Raw genomic sequence first — 21,807 nt, 5'->3', positions numbered from 1 at the left:
GTTCCCAGAGCCCCGAGCTGCAGTCACCACCTATGGCAGTCTGACACTGCAGGCTCAGCAACATGGGGTTTTAGTAATAGCTCTGAGTTCTTCTAAAGTATTTTCAATACATTGCACTCAAAGGACCATACAGAAGCAGAGAAATTATTGTTATTCCTGGTTTAAACACAGAAATACAGATGAAAGGAGAGGGTGGTTCTTCAACCCCCTGGGATGCCTCTTGGGGCAGTTGCTTTGGACTCTGCTAGTCATAATATCATTGCTACAGAAACTAGACTGTTGAATCTCTGAAGGGATTAGTAAAGCTGATTATAAATTGAGAGCAAGCTTGCCAGATACAGACATCTTGCTAATCAGCACTGATCAGAAAGGAACTACAATGCAGACTGAAGTACATGACAATTTAATACCTCATTGAAATATGTTATTAAAAAATTAAGCTACTGAAACTTCATTGGAAACTGATTTGATTGATTGATGGTTTTTCTTTGAACATTTTAGTAAATATTGATGCTTAGTGAGCTAAATACCGTATGACCGCTGAGGCTGAGTTTTACAGATAGCATGCAAGTAAGGGCTTTCATCTTTATGTTACAAAAATTATGTCTGTTTTAATACTGATATAATTACTTTATGGGTAATTGAATTTAATATTCTGCAGGCTTAATTTAACCAGTGGCAGGACAGTAAAAAGTGTCAAACTTTAATTGTGATAAATGTAGAACTGCTCAAAGCACCTATTCTGTTGGTGTTTCTTGCCACTAGCCATGTTCTTTACTCGCAGCCTTCCCATTTTTGCTCTGCCTAAACTGAAATCCCACATTGCCTTTTTTTTTATTCTCCTAAAGCTAAATGCACACATCAGTGATGGGATTAGGACCCCAAGGGTTGGGACTTGCCACAGTACAGGAAGAGTTGTTAGGTCTTCTCTGCATTTCTGCTCTGCAAAAGCAGCACGTGTTGTGCAAATCGCAGTGCCAGGACATCTCCTTTTTACAGTGGACCTGTGAAACTCCTTGGGAACATTTATGCTGTGTTCTCTTTCTCTGAAGAGAATGGATCTGTAAGCTAGCAGCCTCCATCTCCACAGGCTGGGAGTGCAGTGGAGCAGCAGGTTGTAAATGCACTGCTCCATGCTCTGCTCCCTCTCCTGGGGGTCTGGAAAGTCTCACAGGGACGGAATGGTGGGAAGAGACAACAATGGGGTCACATACATAGCCCTGGTTAATAACCTTCCAGATCTAAAAAATAAAGATGCTCAGCATTGCCAGGTGGGGATGCCCTCTCTGGGTGGCTGCTTGGTTCTCTCTGACAGCTGCATAAGGGGTGATGCCAAGCAAAAACCCTTTGTGATTTGCTCCTTCATTGGTGCATGTGCATAGCTCCATTGCAAAACTCTCCTTGGTGAACCATAAAGAATGTGAATATGCTTCGGCTCTCAGTTCCTCTTGGCTCTCCTTGCTGGTTGCGTATCCAAGCCTGCTCACCCTCTCCACAGTTTCAGTTTCAGCCTTTCTACTTCTGTTACTGGGAAACAGCATCTTTCCAGAGTGGCTTCTGTGAGCCTTTCAGGGGAGCAATGGGTTTGGCTTAACCACTTATGAAAAGTCCTGTTAACCCTGTAACTGCAGCTAGGCAAACTGAATAGAACAAGAATCCTTATGTATAAAGTCTCGGCTGCAAGAAATCACTCTCAATGCTAATAGTTAAAAAACAATCATGTAGGATGGAATTATTTTTTTACTGTTTTTAAGTCAGCCCAGAGGGAAGAAGTCCTGCTCCCTTATCAGTATGAAAAAACAGTGAATCAATGAAAACTAGGATATATGGTCTGTAATTCATATGAATAAAACAAGCAAGCTGCCCTTTCAGGATTAATAAAGGCACTTTTTTTCTTATAAAAAGAAACAACACAATTTAAGCAGAGGCTAAAGCATGGACAGCTTTCAACAGCTTTGATGAAGATAATTAGGGTTGTATTTCTTAGAGGTGGAAGATCAATGACCTGTGCATATACTGGGTGGAGTGTTGTTTGAGTACATGCCAAAGGAGAATTGTACATGAAATGGTAGAAATTTGTAGTACGGTGTTTGCACTTGCTAATTTGCCTCATTTTTTTACAGAGATAGAAGCCAAATCTGTCTGTAAAAAACTGAAAGGCTTTTCCCTCTTGAACACAGTTGTTGCCCTTACTCTTGCTTGAACAGTCAGGAGCAAGAGTCCTAGGTATAGCTGGAGTAACAGATTGTTTGAGTTCTCTTTTGTGGTCAGTAGTCAGAACATGTTATTAATAGTAAATTTTCCCTACTAATATGTACTACAGAAACTCTCCTGCACTTGCTCAAATGGCTTCAAAAACATGTTTTATTCTGAACAAGAAGGAAAGTGCCCTTCAGTGAATGCAATATAAGAACAAAACCTGATTTTTATGGGTCAGATATTGCTCATTTTCTTCAAGCTACTGCCCTCAATGGGATGACTCATACAGATAGAGTGAGAAAAATCTGACCCTGGGTAGCTGGCACTGAGGGCAAAGCTGTTTCAAGGATCTCCTTTTGGCGATTTTCTTTCTGTGACATTCAGCTCCAATCCTCTCTGTGGATGGCACAAGAGATGAGCAAAATACCCAAATTCCCGGGCTTGTCTCGATGCAAGGGTCAGCCACCTGCCTTAGCTGGCTGAAGCTGCCCTCAGCACGCTGGTTTCCTGCAGTGGAGAGGGGCCCCTGACTGGTGTTACACTGGGGCTTCCAGAGATGTGAGAAGGAGGTCTGTAGCAGGACAAGCCATTTTTCCCTACAAATGAACCTGCCACCCTATAAAAATACCAAGACTATTTTCCCAAACTCAGGCTTCAGGGAGATAAGAGGTACAACTAAAGCAAATGAAGGGGAAGGGAAGATCCTGGGATAAACTTCTTGTGCTATATAAGCCCATGACCATTGCTGAGTTACAGGGCTCTTGTGAAGTATTTTTTCTTCCATTAGCTGATGATTTATGCATGAGGAGACATGGCATCAGTCCAGGTTCATGGATTCTGGTTAGGTCCATTGGACACACAGTCATGGCACACAAGTCAGTGTGCTGTGATTGCAGTGGGGGAAGATGCTTAAATATGTTTCCAATTCTGGGCTTTACCTGTGAAGTGCTCAACACTCTGACTTGATCCTGCAACTTAATTTAAGCAGCCTTCTTAAACCCAGTCCAACAAAGCACATATTTGGTGTTAAACATACACTTCAATAACCATATCTTAAGTCAAAGTAATTAACGCTGCAAAGAGAATGAATAAAACTGAATAAATTGCAAACAGCTGAAACAGTGACTAATGCTGTTATAAAGCAGCTTTTGGCATTCTCTTCATTGCTACAGTTAATTCCATCTTATGTGTGTAAACCCAAACAAAAGGTCAAAGATGTTGCATTTGGAACTGTGGTTTCACCTGCTCTTTCCATTGTAGTGGGTGCTGCATGCACAAAACTCTGCTGCCACATGTAGAGTGTGAGCCCTCTAGATAGATGAGAATCAGAAGAAAGTATTAAAAAAAATATAAAGGCCATAAACCTATCAGGAAAGGAATAAATCAGAAACTGCTGCCGAAGTCATTTTTTTTTTTTAAATTCCATTATGATTGAAATGGTTTAAAGCACTTGACATTTAAAGTTTGACTTTATATTGCAAAAGATGAATCTTACAGCTTTTGCTTTTTGGTGGTTTTGTGCTGTCAAAAACCAGACCCTCTGCAGCTTAATTAGGTATGATCAAGATCAGATGCTTTCTTTGCACAGAGGCTTTTGGAGGGAGTTTACCTCTGTGGCAATACAGCAGCTGATCTCCTTGGACTATCTGTGTCCCAGACTGACCAAACCTGCAGATTTTTGTTGCTTAGGACACATGTTAAAGGAGAGAAGAGCTGTTACAAAACACAGTAAGTTGCTCTGTCACTTGATAGAGGACCTTCTACACAAACTCATGCCACTTTCGTGACCACTGCTGCCCCTGAGTCTCTGGAACACCACATGGACACAGGGGAGCTGGGCTCACCCCCTCTCCATGGGTGCACCTTCTGGGGGTGGAAGGAAGAGGTGGATAAAAACCATACAGGTGCTTTATGCTATTTGCAGCCACTCCCACAGCCTGGGGTTGCAGAGAGAAGCTGGCGCATACATTCTTTTCCTGCCACTGAGAACATGATTTTCAGCTTCTTTCTTTTTTTCTGTGAGATGTTAGTTTATTTGAGATCAGTGGGGAAAGCCCAGCATGCTGATCAGCCTCTTCAGTGCTCAGGAGGTATCTGAAAAAAAAAAAAACCAAACTCCTAACTTCTCACTATCAGAAACTGTTTGCTTTTTTTCTACTGCTTAATCAGAGGATAATATGATTAAAGTTATTAAGCAAAACTCTCCTCCCCACAACTTAAAACAGATCTCTCTTCTTGCCAAAGAGCATAAACTCTGAACAATTGGCTAACTCCCAAATAATGCCCATAAAGAGTGATATCTTTTTTATTGATACTGATTATAGTTACATTATGCCCTTCATATTCCTTTGGGAGACTGTAGCAGCCTTAATAAACCTGTGATTTCAGCGGAGCTATGTCACTGGGGGAAGTGAGATGTAATTCTGGCTGAATGACTGCACCAGGGGCAGGTGCCTTGATGTGAAAGCAGAACCATTTCACCAGCCTCTGAAACAGAGTTGACTCTGATTTGGGAAGGCAGCACCCATATGAGCAACCGATGACAACATAATGGTGGAGAAAGCAGCACTGGGAAAAGGATATTGGGACAAAGTTCTACTCTTTCAGGACATGTCAGGAGATCTTTCATCTCTCTGCAAAGCAGCCAGGTTCATGGTTCTTTGGATCTACTTTCAAAGACTGCTCAGCCTGCCAGCTGCAATGAATTCAGTGGGTGCTACTGAGAGATGAAAGGGACAATTTTTTCCTTCAAGGATTCAAACTCATGGGGCTAGAAAGTCAATGCCTAGTGTCTGTCCTGCAAAGTCACTCGTTTTTGTTAGGAGAAAGGCTTGGTCTTTGTTAAAAAAAAAGAAAAAAAAGAATGAGGGATATTTGGAAGTGCTTAGCAGCACCCTGTGTAGCAGACAGACTGTTAGACTGGGAGTCAGCCAGCCTGGGCTTGAGCTCCAGCACGGTTGAATGGTAATCTGTGCCACCTTAGTCAAGCCTTTTGCTTTGTTTGCGTTGCTCTACCTAGGCCTCCTTGCTAAACTGCCCAGGGCTGTGTGATAAAAAAGAATTATGTACATGATGTATTATTGCTGTTTAATCATGGACCTGATTTTGAGCCATGCTTTGTGTCAGCATCAGCGAAGCATTTGCTCCAAGAGCAGTCACCCGATGGGGCTCCAAGGTACTTGAGAAGAAAAAGGGAAATATTACTGAGATATTTCCTATTCTACCTTGTATTATAAAATATTTCTGTCAGTGGTGCTCTCATATGGCCTGACATGAAGAATGACATTCTCTGTCTCAGGCATTCATTGTATTTATATTTTATGTTGTTGTTTTTAATAGAAAAAGACTCTTTTTGTACAAGTAACGAGAAATAAATCAAATAAAGGCTCCTGTTAGGGATGATGGTGGTGTGGCTGCTTAGCATTTTAGGGAAGATGGAGGAAAAAGATATTGAACTAATTCTTATGGTTGCTTTGATGTGATCACAGCAGTTGCTAATATGGATTGTCAAACTAGAGATGAGCTTATGAAAGGATATAAATGTGGTTTTTATTGAATAAAGTAACAATCCAGAAAAGGTGGTTTCAAAAGCAACAAGCTCTTTAATTACAGCCTTCAGGGGCATTGTTTGATCACTGTAAATAAGCTGCTTTATTCTGGTTTCTGCAAAAAATGTTATTTTGCATTATATTGCATACCTCTTTCTCAAATAAAAAAGATTCAGTCCTTAAGATTACTTGATCTATGTTTTCAATGTCTTACACTTTCTTTGTGGCTTGAGTGGGAAAAATACATTTGTTGTGTCTACTAAAAGGCTCATTTTAACTTTAATTTTATTTTTTCAATATGTTGTGTGTGGGGGCCTGCATCACTCAGCTAAAGTAAAATCTTTCAGGGTCCCATTGTCACACAGCAGATATTTTCAAAATGTTTTAAGACTAGTTATCGTGGCTTTTAAAGGAAAAAGCATTCTTATTGTCCCTTTTGAAAACTACACAGTTTCCCTCCCTCCCTTGTATCAGCACAAATATTTGCTGCAAAATCCTAGATGACAAATCACACAAGTAACATTTTTCTTGTCTGAATGTAATCTTCATTGTACTATTCTAGGCAAACGGCCAAGCTAAGGCTAAAATCAGGTCTAAGGCAATCTAGTCGCAGACAAATATGTAATTAGAATCAATACTGTACGTGCAATTGCACCCACCAAAATGAACCTGTTCTTCTATGGCAGCAGAGTTTCAATTTTTAATGATTTTTTTTTTTTCCTGCTATCATTAAAAATGAGCCTTCTGCAATCATTGTCTCGGTCTGCTAACCACCTTCCTTCCAACCTCTTACCCTCATAATCTTTCAACCTTTTGGCCTCTTCCAATTGAATCTGATAAAGGAGATGGTACTTAAAGTCCTACAAGTTGCCTGTGAAAACTGTCATTCAGGTAGATATCTGTCTACATACCTGTACACACATATATCCATCTGTCTATCCACTAATATATATGTTTTACTACTGATAAGATGTTGAAGGTTTGTCTTTGACTTCCGTAATCAGATGGAAAATGTGATGGCACACCCTCGTTATTCAGTGGTTATATCAGCAATTTATGCACCTTCTCTTCTGGGATGAAAGGTATTGTCCTATGGCCATGAGTTCTGGGATACTTGGGCACTCTCCGCTTCTATTCTGCTAAGAACTTTCCTATCTTCTGGAAGACTTAAAGCATCCTCCCCAGATGCTTAATACCCTTTCCCTTGTTGATAATGCAAAAAAAATACTCTTTTTTTTTTTTTCAAGAATAGGTTCAGTTTCCTTGGTATTATTATGATGCATTATCTTTGCTACAGGATTATGTACCCATGTAAATGGTTTATTTTTTGGTGGTAGGACAACTAGCTTGTCTGATTTTCCTTTTTTTTTTTTTATTTCAATTAAAAGTATAACTTTATTTTTTTTTCATTTTCATCTCACTTTTTCCTAGAACTAATGCTTTTAGATGAATAATCTGTTTGTTTTCCACAACAATGTTATGTTTTGTTCTGATGAAAGACCCTGGGAGTTAAGGTGCTGTGACAGCCCTGTGCATCTATTCTGTGCACATTCCTTTGTGGCTTGCAGTCTGGCATTTATAATCCATCTTTCTTCTGAATGCATTATCTTGGCCCTTGATGTTTCAAACAGAGCCTGCAGCTCCATGTAATGCTTTTTGTAGACTCCAGTTTGAACTCCATATGCTTGTCTGCCTCAGGTACTTTCTCTCTCTTATGAGTGCAGATTTTCTTTTCTTGTGTATTTTACCCTTTTCTTGTAGTGTTTTAGAATTCCCTGCCATCTCTGTGGTGCCGGACCACTGTTTACCTTATATAGGTTGCTATTTGCATTTCTTATGTTTTGCAAATTTTGTTTGCTTTGTCAAAGGCTAATTTTGGTGTCATTCAATAACATATTTTTGAGAGTTTGGCGAATTTAGTCTCTTCTTGTGGATATCACCAGACTAGATCTTCAGCCTTGGACGTGTCACTACCTGATCAGTGTTTTCACTTTTTTCAAGCTCCATTTATTTTGTGATGGAGGACAGGACTTTCTCAAACTCTCCACTGCACAATTTGTGGTGAAGCTATTGTGCCTATGGAAAAGCAAACCTGATAAAAGCAGTGAGTCCTTCAGAGCCAACCATGATCAGAAACAGGGACCTCCTCTGCCTCCCCTCTTTATTTCTTGGTGGCACTGCTCTGCTGTGGGTATAAACCAAAGTAGTGGTTAAATAATCTTCAATGGTCAGCAGTTTTTCGAGAGGTTCAGCCTCCTGATTGCTCCATTCTTCCCCTCAGGGCCATTGCTTGGTTTGCCCTACTCCAGCTACCATGTTATTTGGAAAAGACGTGTGGCCAGCAAGGCCACCGAAGCTGCATGGCTCCGTGCCTGTGCTCCAATGGAGCAGCACTGCCTGCCTGTGGGTGCACAGGGCGGGGTGGCTGCACCAAGGAGCATACTGGCAAAGGCTGTCTAGCAGAGATGAAAGCAAATGTGCCCTAAGCCCATAATTAGTCAATGTAGTTACTTTCATATGTTAAATGGTTTCTCAGGGTCTGTTTTCAAGTGGGGTAATCTGGAGAATCTAGATCTAAATCTGCACTGAGGATAAAAGCCTCTAGAAGCCATGATCTCCCATTTTGAGTAGGTTTTCACAAATATTTGTTTGAGGGTGAGGATATTGGAATTCTTTACTCATCTTTCCATGTTTCTGTAATGCAGAGCTCATCATGCTGGGTCCTCTGAGATTCCCTCTATCTAATAATACCATGGTTACTTGTGATCGCTAGTATGTCTGATGTGAGGAGTGAGGTGGTTCAGCACAAAAGGAATATTACTCTCCTCACAGCTGCTCAATCTTTCTCTCCCTCTCACTCTAATATGAAATAAGTATTGCACATACACTTTTCTGACTGTCATAAAATATCCTATGGAGCTCAGCTAAAGCAATGAGAGCTATGATAATTCCTCAAGTGTTTATTAGAGCAGCAGCCAGCCTACTGATGGGAGCTGTAGCAATATCCAGTGGAGACATCTGAGTTAGTCAATGCTGAATTGCTCAGGGACTAAAGGGAGAGCAAACAATGATGCACTATATTTACAATAAGAAAAACAGATTATTCTTTGCCAGTTCAAGGGCAGCAGCTCTCTTGTTCTTCTGCATAGTACCAGATTGGTTGAAAGGATGCATAAACTGCATGTTCTTTCACCTGACTGTGGCTGATAATTGTGTGGCACTATAATCCAGAATATCTCTGTGCTAATCATCATCCTGGTATGCAACAGAAAGGCAGCAGCCTGTTAGAGGAGTTTGGAGCCCAAGTGCAATAGTCCCCTTGATCCTATGTAGGATTCACAGCAATGGAAGCCAGGCAATATTGCCAAGTCTAGCCTGCTGAAAGCATCTGCCACATGATTTTTTAATTATTTTTCTTAACCTAGATTCTTCTACATAGGATTAAAAATGTACATTAGAACCTATCTTTCTCAGGGGAACAGCTGGTGATTTCCTGGTGTCCATCTCAATTGTAAAAGCATTGCTCAAGCAGCAGACTGTTTTGCCTGGACATGTCTTCACAATGGGGCAAACTTAGTTGCTCAGCGTTACTCTCATTCATCCTCCTGTACTGACACAAACTCATTGTTCTGTGATATTCTACTGAAGCTTTGGGTTTAGGACAAAACCAGAACAAGTTTTGCTCAGGTTTATATCCTGGTGACTGCCAGTGAGGCCAAGGTGGTAGGTAACCCAATACTTGTCACCAGCCAGTGCTGCAACAGAGTTATTAAATAAGTCCCAAACTCAGTAAGAAATGCTTACTAGCCCAGGCTATGATTGTGATTAGAATTGACCTTGAGTGAGTATTAGGAAAATCAGTTGGCTAATAATTATGCTTCTGATATGACATCTGGGGAAAAAAAAAAAAAAAAAAAGAGAGAGAAGGAAAAAACGCAGCTTTTTTTTTGTCTCTTCAGCAGCTACAAGAACACCTGTGGACTACAGAGTGTTCCTTACTGTAGGAAGTGAGTTCTGCAGGCAATGACAATATTTCGGTACAGGCCATCTCAATTATTGATTGCTACTATATAACCAGAGGTCAGACTTTAAATATCTCTCATTGACGGAAAAAAAAAAATATATATATAAAAATCTGTCTTCTCAAAAGAGATAAGGAGAGTTTGCTTCTTTTAGATTTCTGTCAAAAATGTAACCAGAGAAGGGCAAAATTAACCTTGCAAACCCTTTGGGGAAGGGAGAAATGGAAATGAGAAAAAAAGTATTTTAAGTAGAAGAGCATCATTAGTAGCTGAGCAAATGAATACACTTACCAATGCATTGGGAGTGGAAATGAGAATAAGGTTTCTCACCATAAGGGAAATGAAATTCTGAGGTGGGATTCCAGAAAGGGTACTGCCACATCACTTCAGGACAGAACTTGGGAAGTTCTTGGAAGGAACTGCACAGTATCAGAAGAACAGATGCTAGCATTAAAGTCAACATTTCTGATGTACTGTGCTCAGTATACTTCTGTCTACAAATGGAACTGAAAGAAGGTTTCATCAGCATGTTTGCTGCATTGCCTTTAAACATATACAATTAATTAAACCCATGCCTCAAAGCTTCTACTAGTCTCCTGCTGGCTTTTGTTTTGGTTTTGCTTTATTCTTCCCCACTGCTCCCACTTCTGAAAGAGCAGATATTGACCACTGTAAGAATGGAGAAGGGAGGGTGATTTTGGCAGGGCAAGCTGCAGGTCCAGCTTTTGCTGAGGAAGCTCTGGAAAACTTGGTCGGATTGCCTTGTTGTGGTGCTCAAACTTCTGAACATCACAGACAAAAAAGGAATTTTTTCCTGCCAGGTCAGAATCAGTAGGTTTGTTTCTGCATGGGGCAGGGATTACCACTGTTAATTAGCCAGTTTTCCAATTGCTTGTACATTCTTCAGTTTTTCTGTTGCTACAGAAAGCTCAAATGCTGGTTGCACTTTGATATTCCCTGATGTCTCCCTAGGCACTTTCTAGGGTCTGTATTTTTTTGCCTTCTGCTGCAGTCTGCTGTTTCCTATGGGATATACTGTGCGCTGCACTGTGCAGAGGCACCTTTCTTGCTTGAGCATCATTATTGCGTGCTGACTTCAGGAGGCAGTTCATGATGGCCCAGGTGGTCCTATGGTCTACCTTGTTGTGCTTTGGTCTAATAACCTGGAAATACAGACCTTGTTCTCCTTACATGCATCTCAACACAGTGTAGACATAAAACTGACCCAGATGTCACTGAAGGCACAAGAGAGATTTTTTCATAACACTAAGGAAAAAAAAAATAGATTAGTTAAATCAGGATAAGTATTATTTCATATAACGTATTTTAAGTATTTTTACTTTCATACAAAGATGTAAAGACACTTGACAAAGTGAGAAAAAGCTGAATAATGCTTTTCTTCCCTTTTGTTTTTTTTTCAGGCTCCATCTATGAAATGTTTGGAAATGAATGCTGCCTGTCAACAGGAGAAGTCATTAAAGTTATTGGCTTCAAAATTAATAAGCTCATAGCAAGTATCTGTGAGAATAATGAAATCAGCCGAATTTCAGCCAAAGTGGAATTACCACTAAATTTTCCTGGTATAGTATTTCATGAATACATTTTTGAGGAATTATAACCCTGAATAATCATCTTTGTTCATTTTATTGATTTACTGTCTTGACTGATATTTGTTTGAGGTTACAACTCCACTGTCAAGGGTACAATTTTATCAGATGGCACAAGACACAACCAACTCATTTTTAAATTCTTACTGTTCTTTTTCAAGCCTCGATAGAAATTATTAATGTCATAATGTTTGGTAGTAATGCTTTCTATACTTGAGGTCAATCAGTATGAGAATTATTGCAAAAATGTTCTTTTCAGTTACTTACAACTTTGCCAAACTTTGTCTGAGCCGAAATCTTCCTTGCTGTATTCTCAGACTATAATTTATTTACTATTACTATACTTCTTTTATTTTGGAAAAAAAATATTTTGAATCCTTCATTACATTTTGGTTTTGGTTTAATGACTCATTTTAATTTCAGTAGCCAAAGTGTCTGCCCCATGCCTGCAAACACAATTAGAGGAAAATGAATGTGTTTTTCTGCTTCAAAACCACTTCACTTGTTCTATAGAGAAATCTCAAAATATCCATATTTTGGAGGATGGACTTGAAATTTGGCATGTGGTACTGACTTGTTATTTGAAACATATCTGCCTCTATTCATGTTGCCTTGTGATGGAGAACTGGCCAAATACTGTTCCAAGGTATCTAGTCATCACATCATATTTATTCAGTTTTCAATTCTGCTCTCATCTCTATTCTACTGTTAGAGCCCAGCTGTTTTACATAGGGAAGTGACTCAAGTGCAGAGGGAGAAGTACTGGACTGTGAGTATCCATGTGTGGGAAGTGGAGGAGGCAAATGAAGTTTTGAAAATGATGATAGAAAATGGTTGGACCTTGGAGAAGGGCAGAAGGATGAAAACTTGATATGCAGAGATCAAGGACTGAAGACAGTGGTGAAGGTGGTTGCCAGCATCAGAGGGGGCCTGCACTCACACAGAAATACAGAGGCAGGGCATTTCTGATGCTGGGAGTCTTGCAGGCAGCAAAGGTAACGGGAGCCCCTGGCAAAGAGGAGATGAGTGGGCTGGAAAACAGCATGAGGAGGCCAGTGGGATGTGGGAGGCAGCCTGTGGATGTCTGGGAGAGAACTGGGAGAGCACACGCAAGGACTCAGTAGCCCTCGAGAGCCTGAGATCACACGCAGAACTTACTTTGGTCTAGCTAACACAAAGAATGAGCCTATAATTCTGTAGGGGAAAAAAAAAGGAATGCAAACATTTAATTAACACTGTATTATACTGCAAGTACATGCGTGGTGAAACGGATACTGCATGAGGAAACATAGTATGGGTGTTTTCTAGCATTTGACTTAGTAACCTCAGTGATGTTCTTCTAATGTATTGCTGAGCAAGTGAGACTGTGTGCACACGGATATGTAACATATGGTTTAGGTTATGCCACTGCTCAAACTGGTATGTCCTTTTTCTGCAGAGGGAGAAAAAACATACTTATTGAAGCAAATAAAATGTAAAAGTGCATGGGAATGTAATATTTCATCTGAACTCCACAGAAAAATATCTTCTGCTGTGCCTTCATTTTCCATCTCCAAAATACAGCTTTCTTTCCGAAATAGTTCTATATATAATTCTCAGTAGATCCTTAATATAATTCCTTAATATAATTCCTTATATAATTCCTATATAATAATATTATATTATATTATAATTAATATATATGTATAATATATATAATATATATAATATATTATATAATTATATTATATTATAATATAATATTATAATATTATATTATAATTATAATATTATATTATTATTATTATTATTCCTTATATAGATCCTTAATATAATTCTCAGTAGATCCTTAATTTACTTTTGTGTTTTTCTTACTTGGTGAATCAGAATCATTTATATGACCATTTATTAAAAGACTTTTTTGGAATGCCATTTTCAAGCACTCATAGGGCCCAAATATAGTGATCAAAGACATTTTAATTATCTGTGGCTATCTGAAGTACTGCTGTACTGTGAACTCTCAAGATATTTGGTATTTTTCTTGAAGGCCAAGCTTCTTTGCTGTTATTAAAATTTCTTCTATCTCTAAAATATATATACATATAGGAAGTCATATTCTAAATCTTGATTGGCAGATGAGTTTGAACATGAGTCCTAAAATATCCAATACAACTGAGTGATAAAAGTAATCCTACATTTATTAATGTTGAATCCCCTGATTTTCAGAACAGAATGACTTGTGATTTCAAGTGCTTGAACCTGGTGAATCTGGATTTGTTTGCATTCAAGTGATCTATTTAACAACTTGGCATTTGGATGCTGTTGCCCTGTTGAGCACATTTTCAAATTCAGTCTAATCACTACAATTTGCATGCATACTTATGAACTCTCCCTAACAGTGTTCTAGAAAACTGGGTTATTTCACTAGAAAAATAAATTCAGAATTCATTTTGCTGAAATTTATCATTATTATCCTCCACATGACGTTTATTACTAAACAGCAGCACCGAAGAGGGGCATAATGACACTTCTTATTAACCCAAGAGGGAGCACCGCTCTCTTGTTTCTCTCAGTATATGTACTCTTAAGCACTCAAGAGCTTTTTGTTACGATGTAAATTTGTCACTTGTCTAATTTAGTTCTTAGCTAAAGAATGATTCTGCTTTACACAGTCAAGGTATCCTAGTCTATGCTTTTTCCTGACCTTTTAACTTTATTACATTCACATGCTAAGCTCTGAATGAAACAGCGTTACTCTCTTGATCCTGTCTCCAGAACAATACACAGAACCGAATTGCAGATGACCTTTTTTATACTGCCGTTGACTCATTTCAGCAAAAATATCTGTGGGTATCTAGGAGTCTGTCACTGTATTTACATAGTATGTATAGTGCTCTCTTGCCAGTGTTGATGCATAGAAATCTTTTGCCTTGATGTTATTTTCCGTTTTCTCTGTCATGAGTTCTCATTTGCATGTGATGGGCTCATGTATCCTTTCACTGTGTGCATGCTGGCATAAGTAAGCAAGTCTTCTATTCAGGTTACTCTGGGGGAAGCATCTCTGTGAGTCAAGAGCTGGGCTCATTGGCTTTAAACAAGCCTTACTCTTTGTCTTTCTGAATGTATTTGCAGTCTACAGAATTCCTTTTTTCTGCTCTGGCAAATCAGATCCTTGATAAAGGCCTAATCTGCCCTTTGCATGAGAGAAACCGCTGCAACCGCAAGTTCACTATCTGTGTTATTTCATTTTATCCTCATTCTAATTTGTTCTTTTTCATGCCTCAGAGGGCCAGGCAATTCTTCCTATTCTCATACACAGGGTAAAAGAAAAGAAGCCTGCTGTTACTCTAGACATTTTAATGACTATATCTAACAGCATTTTGAACTACTATTTTCCCAAGTTAGCAGAGACAGGTAATTTGCACAACACCTGAACTGTGTGCCAGCACAAATGTTTTCATTTTGTTCAGTTATATTCCTTATTCTGCAAAAGTATTGCTGGGCTGTCCCCATTCTCAGGAGGTCCTGACAGTTGCTGCTGCTCATTCCTAAATGGTTTGACAGACATGTAGCTGGGCACGACTGTCCCTTTGATCTCTCAGCCTCTGTGAGCCACAAGACAGGAGACTTGTCTGTGGCCACACAGCATACACATAGAGATAGAGGGATTAGGCACTAGAAGGCTCATCTTGATAGGAGATGGTGGAAGGAGAGGAAAGATGGCCTTTGTGGCAGGATGGGGAGAGGAGGATGCTGGAGCAGCAGAGGTAGCAGAGTGAGTGGTCAAGGTGAGGGAAAACAGGAGTAGAAATCAAGCCAGCTCCAGAGAACTTGGAAACTGAACCCTTCCCAGTCTTCTGCATTCCCTTGGGCAACAGAAACTGCTAGTCTGAGGAAGAAGGTCTTTCTGCAATTTTTCCTTGAAGGTTACTTGCTTCTCTACTAGGTAAGCCTAACTACTGGTTTTCTGTTTTCGGGATGGGGGAAGAAATAAAGAAAAAGAAAGAATAGAAAGGATACTCTGTTCCTTCAGGACTCTAATTAAGACCGAAAATGGGGTCTATAAAGCTACAAGCCGGTACACTTTATCAGTCTATAACCAGTAAATGAGAGCTGCATGTACTGTTCTGTAAAAAAGTGGTAAAAACTCCCTTCTATCAAAACATGCTTTCCCACAGTACTAAATGGGTGATCCTTGGGCTATGTTTTCTCTCCCACAACAGTGAAAATATGTTTTTTTCAGATTCTCAGACACTCTCTCTCTACCAATGTGTACTTTAATGCCTAAAACGTTTCTTGAAAATGATGGGCTGATTAGGTTTGAGGCTTCTTATGGCTATGCAAGCACTTTACCTAGTGAAATGCCACTAAGTGCAGAGGATCCATGTAGGGTGACAATGGTCATACATTCCTGTAGTTATGGTGTATGTGTAGTTATTGTTGTCTCTATCCACAATTTTCCCCAAAACTGTTTGGTATCAGTGCACTTTGGTTATAGACTAGATTACATTTAGAAAGTAGATCTGTAAAAGCAATAAAGCCAGCTCTCAATAAACCAGCTGGACTTTTTTCCAAGATTCCTATTTCCATCTGTGTTTTCCCCCAACAGTCCACTAAGCTCTCTTAGGAAAGTCTAAGTGAATTTGATTCAGTCATTTTATCATTTATGAAAAAGTACAAAAATATTTTTGTTTGACCTCAAAATGTCCAAGCTTCAGCACCTCAAACTTACCATATGTCTCCTACTCTGGAGATTTTTTTTCTGTCTTAGCTTTAGAAAACATTTGGGTTTGTAATTTGATTCATAATGATTTTAATAAGGTTTCAAATGGTTCCAGATAAAGTTGTTTGGGTTTTGTGGATTTTTTTTTTTTTTTAACACATATCGTAGCAAGGAGAGCATTTATGAGAAGATACCATGGCAGATTATAGTACTTACATAGGAGATACTGTGCCTTTCACACATCATACCAAAATAACTTTTTTATATATTCACCGCTTTTCTATAGAGAGAGAAACATATGGAACTTTACATACTCATAAGCATAAACAGGTTGCTATTAGGTGCCTCTACTTCATAGGTCTCATCAATACAGAAGCTAAGCATGCAAGGCCACATGGCTCTTTAGTTGACTATGAAAGTATTCTATTACCAAAATTAAGAAAGCCAGCAGAATGGAAGGTGAAGATTTTTCTGTTCCCAACCCTGAAAAAAATCAGTCTGCCTGGGCCTGAGGGAATAATCAGTTGTCTAGTTTTGTATGAGATCTGGTAACTATGCGTCCATATGAAACCTACTTTTCAAGCCAGGATGCTCATCAGTTTGCTGCTGAAATAGCTGGCTTCCAAATGGCTCTACAGTCCCAGCAAAATTAGTAGAGTCTGAGTCTGCTGTCAAACTCATAGAGAAGAATGTTTCTCATACCTGCACATTGCCAAATATTTTCAACTGGGAATGGTTTTTTAACATAGTTTATTAAGGCTTTTTAATGCAATTCTAGAGGTTTTCTAGGGGCAATGTGTGTGCTTCTATATCTCAGATGAGTAAACATAGTTGCTGCCTTTGGGATACATCATATGTACTTTGAATACATTCTTTACTGAAGAATATTCCTATTTGCTTTCTCCAAGCACTGCCAGGAGACAATGCCCATCTTGTGCTTGCAAAGCATGACACTGGAACACTGTTTGGGGGATGCTATCTTTTCCACAATTCATTTTGTCATTGGTGCCTTGTCACTGTGATATTTTCTAAATGTTCGTGAACCAGTTTGTCCTGATCTGCACTGACAGCTCCAGTAGTGGTTAGGACTGGGGTAGTTAACTTGCTTTGTAATACTTGTGTTAAAAACAGCTGTGAGAAACATCAAAAATATTGGAGAGAAAGAAAAGTATGTTTAAGTTTTACTTTGTACTTGTGCAGCTACATTCATGGATGTGGCTTCTTTGCAGCCCAGAAAAAGGCCTGAAGGCTTTCCCATAGTGCTGCAGTGAGGACATATATGTAGAGGTTGTATTTGCACAAGGGTCCTAATTTCACATGGGAAAAGCTAACTGTCATACAGACAATTTTGAAGGCAGAGAATCACAGAAAGCAGTTACATAGCTATAAGTAGTGACTATCTCTGCAGTAGATCAAATAGGCTATTGCTGTTTAGGCTGCTGACAAGTCCTCAGCTGTTAGGTGCCACAGATCCTAGTGGTCTTATGGGATACCTAGAACCAAAACACTTGGTCTGGTGATAAATTCAGTTAGAAGCTACTCAACAGACAGAATCTTGACAACAGCTCCTTTAACACGAAGGGTGCTAAAGCTATGAACTCAAAGTAGTGGGTTTTGTTACAATGAAACAAGAATCACAGCAATTCTGTAGCCAAAAAGAAAAAAAAAAAAAAAAAAGACAGTAGTGATGTGAATCTTAAGAAGCCTCTGAGTTCATGCAAGCCCCTCAGTTATGTTGATCGTGGTCAGCAGATGAAAGTCAGGGAAAAGGTGTGGGAGAAAATAGGAAATTTGGAGGCTATTTTTAACTGAAGTGATCCCCCAATCTAATTTGTTAAACAATCACACTATTAGAGGAGGTCTAGAGGAGGAAGTGAGTGTCTTCCCAACATCCAACAGGAACTGTGTTCTGGCAGCATCCCAGCTTGCTGAGACCCAGGTATCTGCTGGGGCATCCTGACATTTTCGCACACTCTTGTTCCCATGAGAAGGGAGTCATAGCCCGTGTGGACCCAGTTCCCATGCTAGTCAATGGGCAGCAGGTGGATGGGACACTTAAACCCTTGTAGACATGACAGAAATCACTTGTGAGATGTTGAGCTGCCATGAAAGAGTCTGTAGTGTTGACAAGCAGCAATTCTTGAATCCCCATGCCATGCTCTGTAACTGCCAAGGTGGGAATATTCCTTTACCACAAAGACACAGTGTCCTCTGGGAGGTCCAGAGGAGACAAAAGCATGGAACAGTGGGGGCCATAGGTTTTCTGCTAGTTGGCTTTGGGGGAAGGAAGAAGAAAGGGCACTGCACCTCCAAGGGCTGCTTTGTCACTGTAGCTGTAGCTACCAGTTAATTTGTATGGGTCCCCTAGCTTGAAAACTTGGCCTAGGAATAACCTCTGTGTTCAGTTATATTCACTCAGAAGAGAGCCTTAGTCGATGCCTGTCCCAGGAAACTGCAATGTAACTCCATGAGGCAGCATTCCCACTGTCTCCCCTGGGGAATAAGACAGCTGAATCACACAGTTCAGCTAAACTCTGCTGTTTAGTCCTCTAAACCATCCACTTCATCTTCCTCTGTGAAAACATTCACACAAATATAGAAATGTACACATTTTTCTTGCTATGTAGACTCCTAATGAGACAGCTCCAAGGGGCATGATTAACATGAAATAATAATGTCCCTAGGGGACAGGGAAGCTCAGATGCAGCTTCTGCCTTGCAGTACTTCAGCACTTTAATTGCCTTGTGATGGCCACAGTGCTCCAGCACCCAAAATTTTAATTACTCCATCTGTATATCAGATATGTTAAAATCAATTTCCTTTGCTTGTTCTTGTCTATAGGTGTTACCTTTTCATTTGTGATGTGTCTTCAAACATACTTGGTCCAGGAATCCCCAATTTGCAGTACTGATGTTTAGGCAGAGCCTTATCCTGCATTTCACTAATCACATTAGTGTTACTCTCCCTTATACCATGTCTGCATTTATTGCTTTAATTCTTATCTGTGTTCTCAGGAAATCATCCTTTAAGACAATTTTTCTTTTTTTTTTCTGTGACAAGGAAAAATTTTTATCATGTATGTAAAACTGTTGGATGTCAGATATCAAATGCAGAGTAGAAAGGGCCAATTCCATCTGCCTATATTTTGTACCATATAGTTGCTATTATCTTTGTAGAGTTTCAGTTCTAGCAACCAAATATCAGCTATGAATCATTTGATGTGCTTCGTTCCCCATTTTTATTACATTCATAGTCTAAAATTTGGCATGGCCTGCTTTGCGTATTTCCCTTTTTATAACACAAGTTTTCTGCTCTTAGGGCTTTATAAGGTTGTGGCAGATAAAACTCCATATGTCAGCATTGAAGAAATTGCAAGAAAAGTCTCAATTGGACCAACAAGATTTGGCCATCCGTGTTTCTACAGCTCTGAGGATATAAAGTTGGCAAACTTGACTATCAAACATGGTGAACAGATCACTTTCAAGTCAGTGGAAGAAGTCAATGGAACGATGGCTGTGAACTGTGACGTGGTCAGAAATAATCAGTCTCATTCCTTTACTTTGCCTCTTTCACAAGAAGGAAAATTCTATGAGTGTGAAGAAGACCAGATATACACCCTAAAAGAGATTGCAGAATGGAAAATCCCTAAGTGCAGGAACCGAATTGTAAAACTTTCCAATACTTTGCAAATGTGGGACACCTCTAATCCACTTCCAGAGAATTTTGATGGTAGCTTGATTCTCACACCTGTCTATGAAGTGCAGGCAGTAATGAAATGTAAGTAGGAATCAAAGTCAATGTTCTGTGCATCTTGGTATAGTAAAGTTCCCTTAAATACACAAAATTTGCTTAAAATAAGCATGAGGGTTTCGATTTGGTCAAGAATTTGCCACTGATATTAGTTTATCAGCTGTTAATTCAGATAGTTACCTTACATTTCCTTCTGTTGCCATTTTATTAATCACTACAATTAAATAATCATTACAAACCAAAACATATTGCGTTGTGAAAAAGTGGAACTTAGGAATTCTTTTCAGTTCTCAGATTCTCTTTCTCAGACTTTGGCCATGGAGAAACCACCTATTATTTATGGTTATGGCTAGGAGATGCACAAAGAATATAGATAGGCATGCTATAATACACTCTACCATTTTTCAGAATAAGAATACTGCAGAAAGCAAAACCATATTATTTTACTCTATTGCTGAAAAAAATATCAATAGAGTATAAACAGAAAAGACTGATGGACAGTTTCTGAAACCATTTTGAGGAAACAGGAAGATATTAGAAAACAAGTATATTTAAACGCTGTGATTTATGTTATGAGTTTTTATTAAAAATATATATCTAATTTGTCCATGGCACACTGTCAGTGTTCTAGTTGTTCCACCAAAACACTGAAACTGCTGGGTTCTGTTCTTACCATTGCCCATATCTACGCCTTACTTTAAATCTGTTAGTGAAATTAGTCACGGAAATAAAATTAGAAGGTGTGCGAGGGTATAAGCACACAGTGAAATGCTCCTGAGTTATGGTGCCTTGAATAGCCAAGCTGCAGTAATGACCTATGTGTGAATACAGAGTGTACCCTCTCTGAATTGAGATAGAGATACCTACCTAAGCAAAAAAACAACTTAAGCTAAAATGTTTGACCTTGCTTGAGGACAATCCAGGCAGCAGATGGGAACTTGCTGCAATTCCAACTTGTTGATGCACTCATCCTGGCAAAGTTTGCAGGATAGGAGCCTGGCTTTTGAGAAGGTTTTGCTGCCTGTTACATTTACCAGGATCAAACCAGTGAGATCCATAGCAATGAAATCCTAACGAAAATATGTAATTCATGGGGATATTAAGCAGGAAATCTTTTCACAATGTAGTTTTTTTTTTCTGATGAAGGATGTAAATGAATGAGAAAGAAATAAAATGAGCAGAGACTGTTAGCAGAATATACTACAGTTGTTAAATGCTTATCATGAGAGATTCAGCTGTGCTTGCTATGTGATTTGATCTGTGACTTTGGAGAGTATGTCTTCATGAGATAAAATACTTTGTTTTCTACAACTCTAGCTAGATCCAGGAATCTAGCCCATCTCCTGAAGCTGGATTCACCTAGATGTATTCCTATACTCACTTAGTTATACCTGCAGAATGAACAAGAATTTAATGTTTATAAAAAGCTTTCAGAAGATTCAGGGAGGTTTCGCGTTCACTTGTCTTCCAATCAGACATTACAGAGCGAGTTGCCTTTGTTGATTTTATTTCAGGCCAGTTTTTTTTTCATAGCATCCATAACATTTAAGAAACATTAAATTTGTCCTAAATAACTATTTAATACAAACTTGAAAAGTAGGCTTCATGGTGCATGATTAACTACTTTATTGTGGACCATGAAAAATGATTTTTCGCCATTTTTAGAAGAACTATAAATAGACAAAGATAAAGTATGAGAAATGCTATCCACAATTCAAGAAAAAAGATTCCTGATAAGAGGAATAGCAGATTACATTTTCAGAAGCTGTGGGCAGGAATTTGCTATACTTCTCATTCTTAATAAAGAACAAATTTTGTGTGTGGAACTCCCCCAATTGCTCATAGAAAACTTCCATTTTCTCTAGTCATCCCTCCTTCTTTGACCTTACCTTGTGGTTCTTAAGATGCTTGTCACCTGAAGGCGTCAATGTGGCAAAAGCAGATCCTGAATCACTGTCATAAAACACATCTGATACCAA

At 39.2% G+C, this 21,807-nt stretch overlaps 1 protein-coding gene across 1 annotated transcript in view; it reads left to right on the top strand.

The window, feature by feature from the left end:
- Nucleotides 1-21,807, top strand: part of THEMIS (thymocyte selection associated) — a gene marked incomplete at its 5' end in the record, with an annotated part of 79,319 nt that overhangs the window by 3,966 nt on the left and 53,546 nt on the right. The window contains 2 exons of the mRNA XM_080342560.1: nt 11,191-11,349; nt 19,397-19,855. Coding sequence (XP_080198686.1) covers nt 11,191-11,349; nt 19,397-19,855 — 618 coding nt within the window. The remainder of the gene's footprint in view (nt 1-11,190; nt 11,350-19,396; nt 19,856-21,807) is intronic.

This window comes from Nesoenas mayeri (assembly GCF_963082525.1).
Source record: "Nesoenas mayeri genome assembly, chromosome: 3".
In the NCBI taxonomy this organism is placed as follows: Eukaryota; Metazoa; Chordata; class Aves; order Columbiformes; family Columbidae; genus Nesoenas; species Nesoenas mayeri.
Note: the sequence above shows the minus strand (reverse complement) of the source record. Positions and strands in the feature narration are given on the sequence as shown.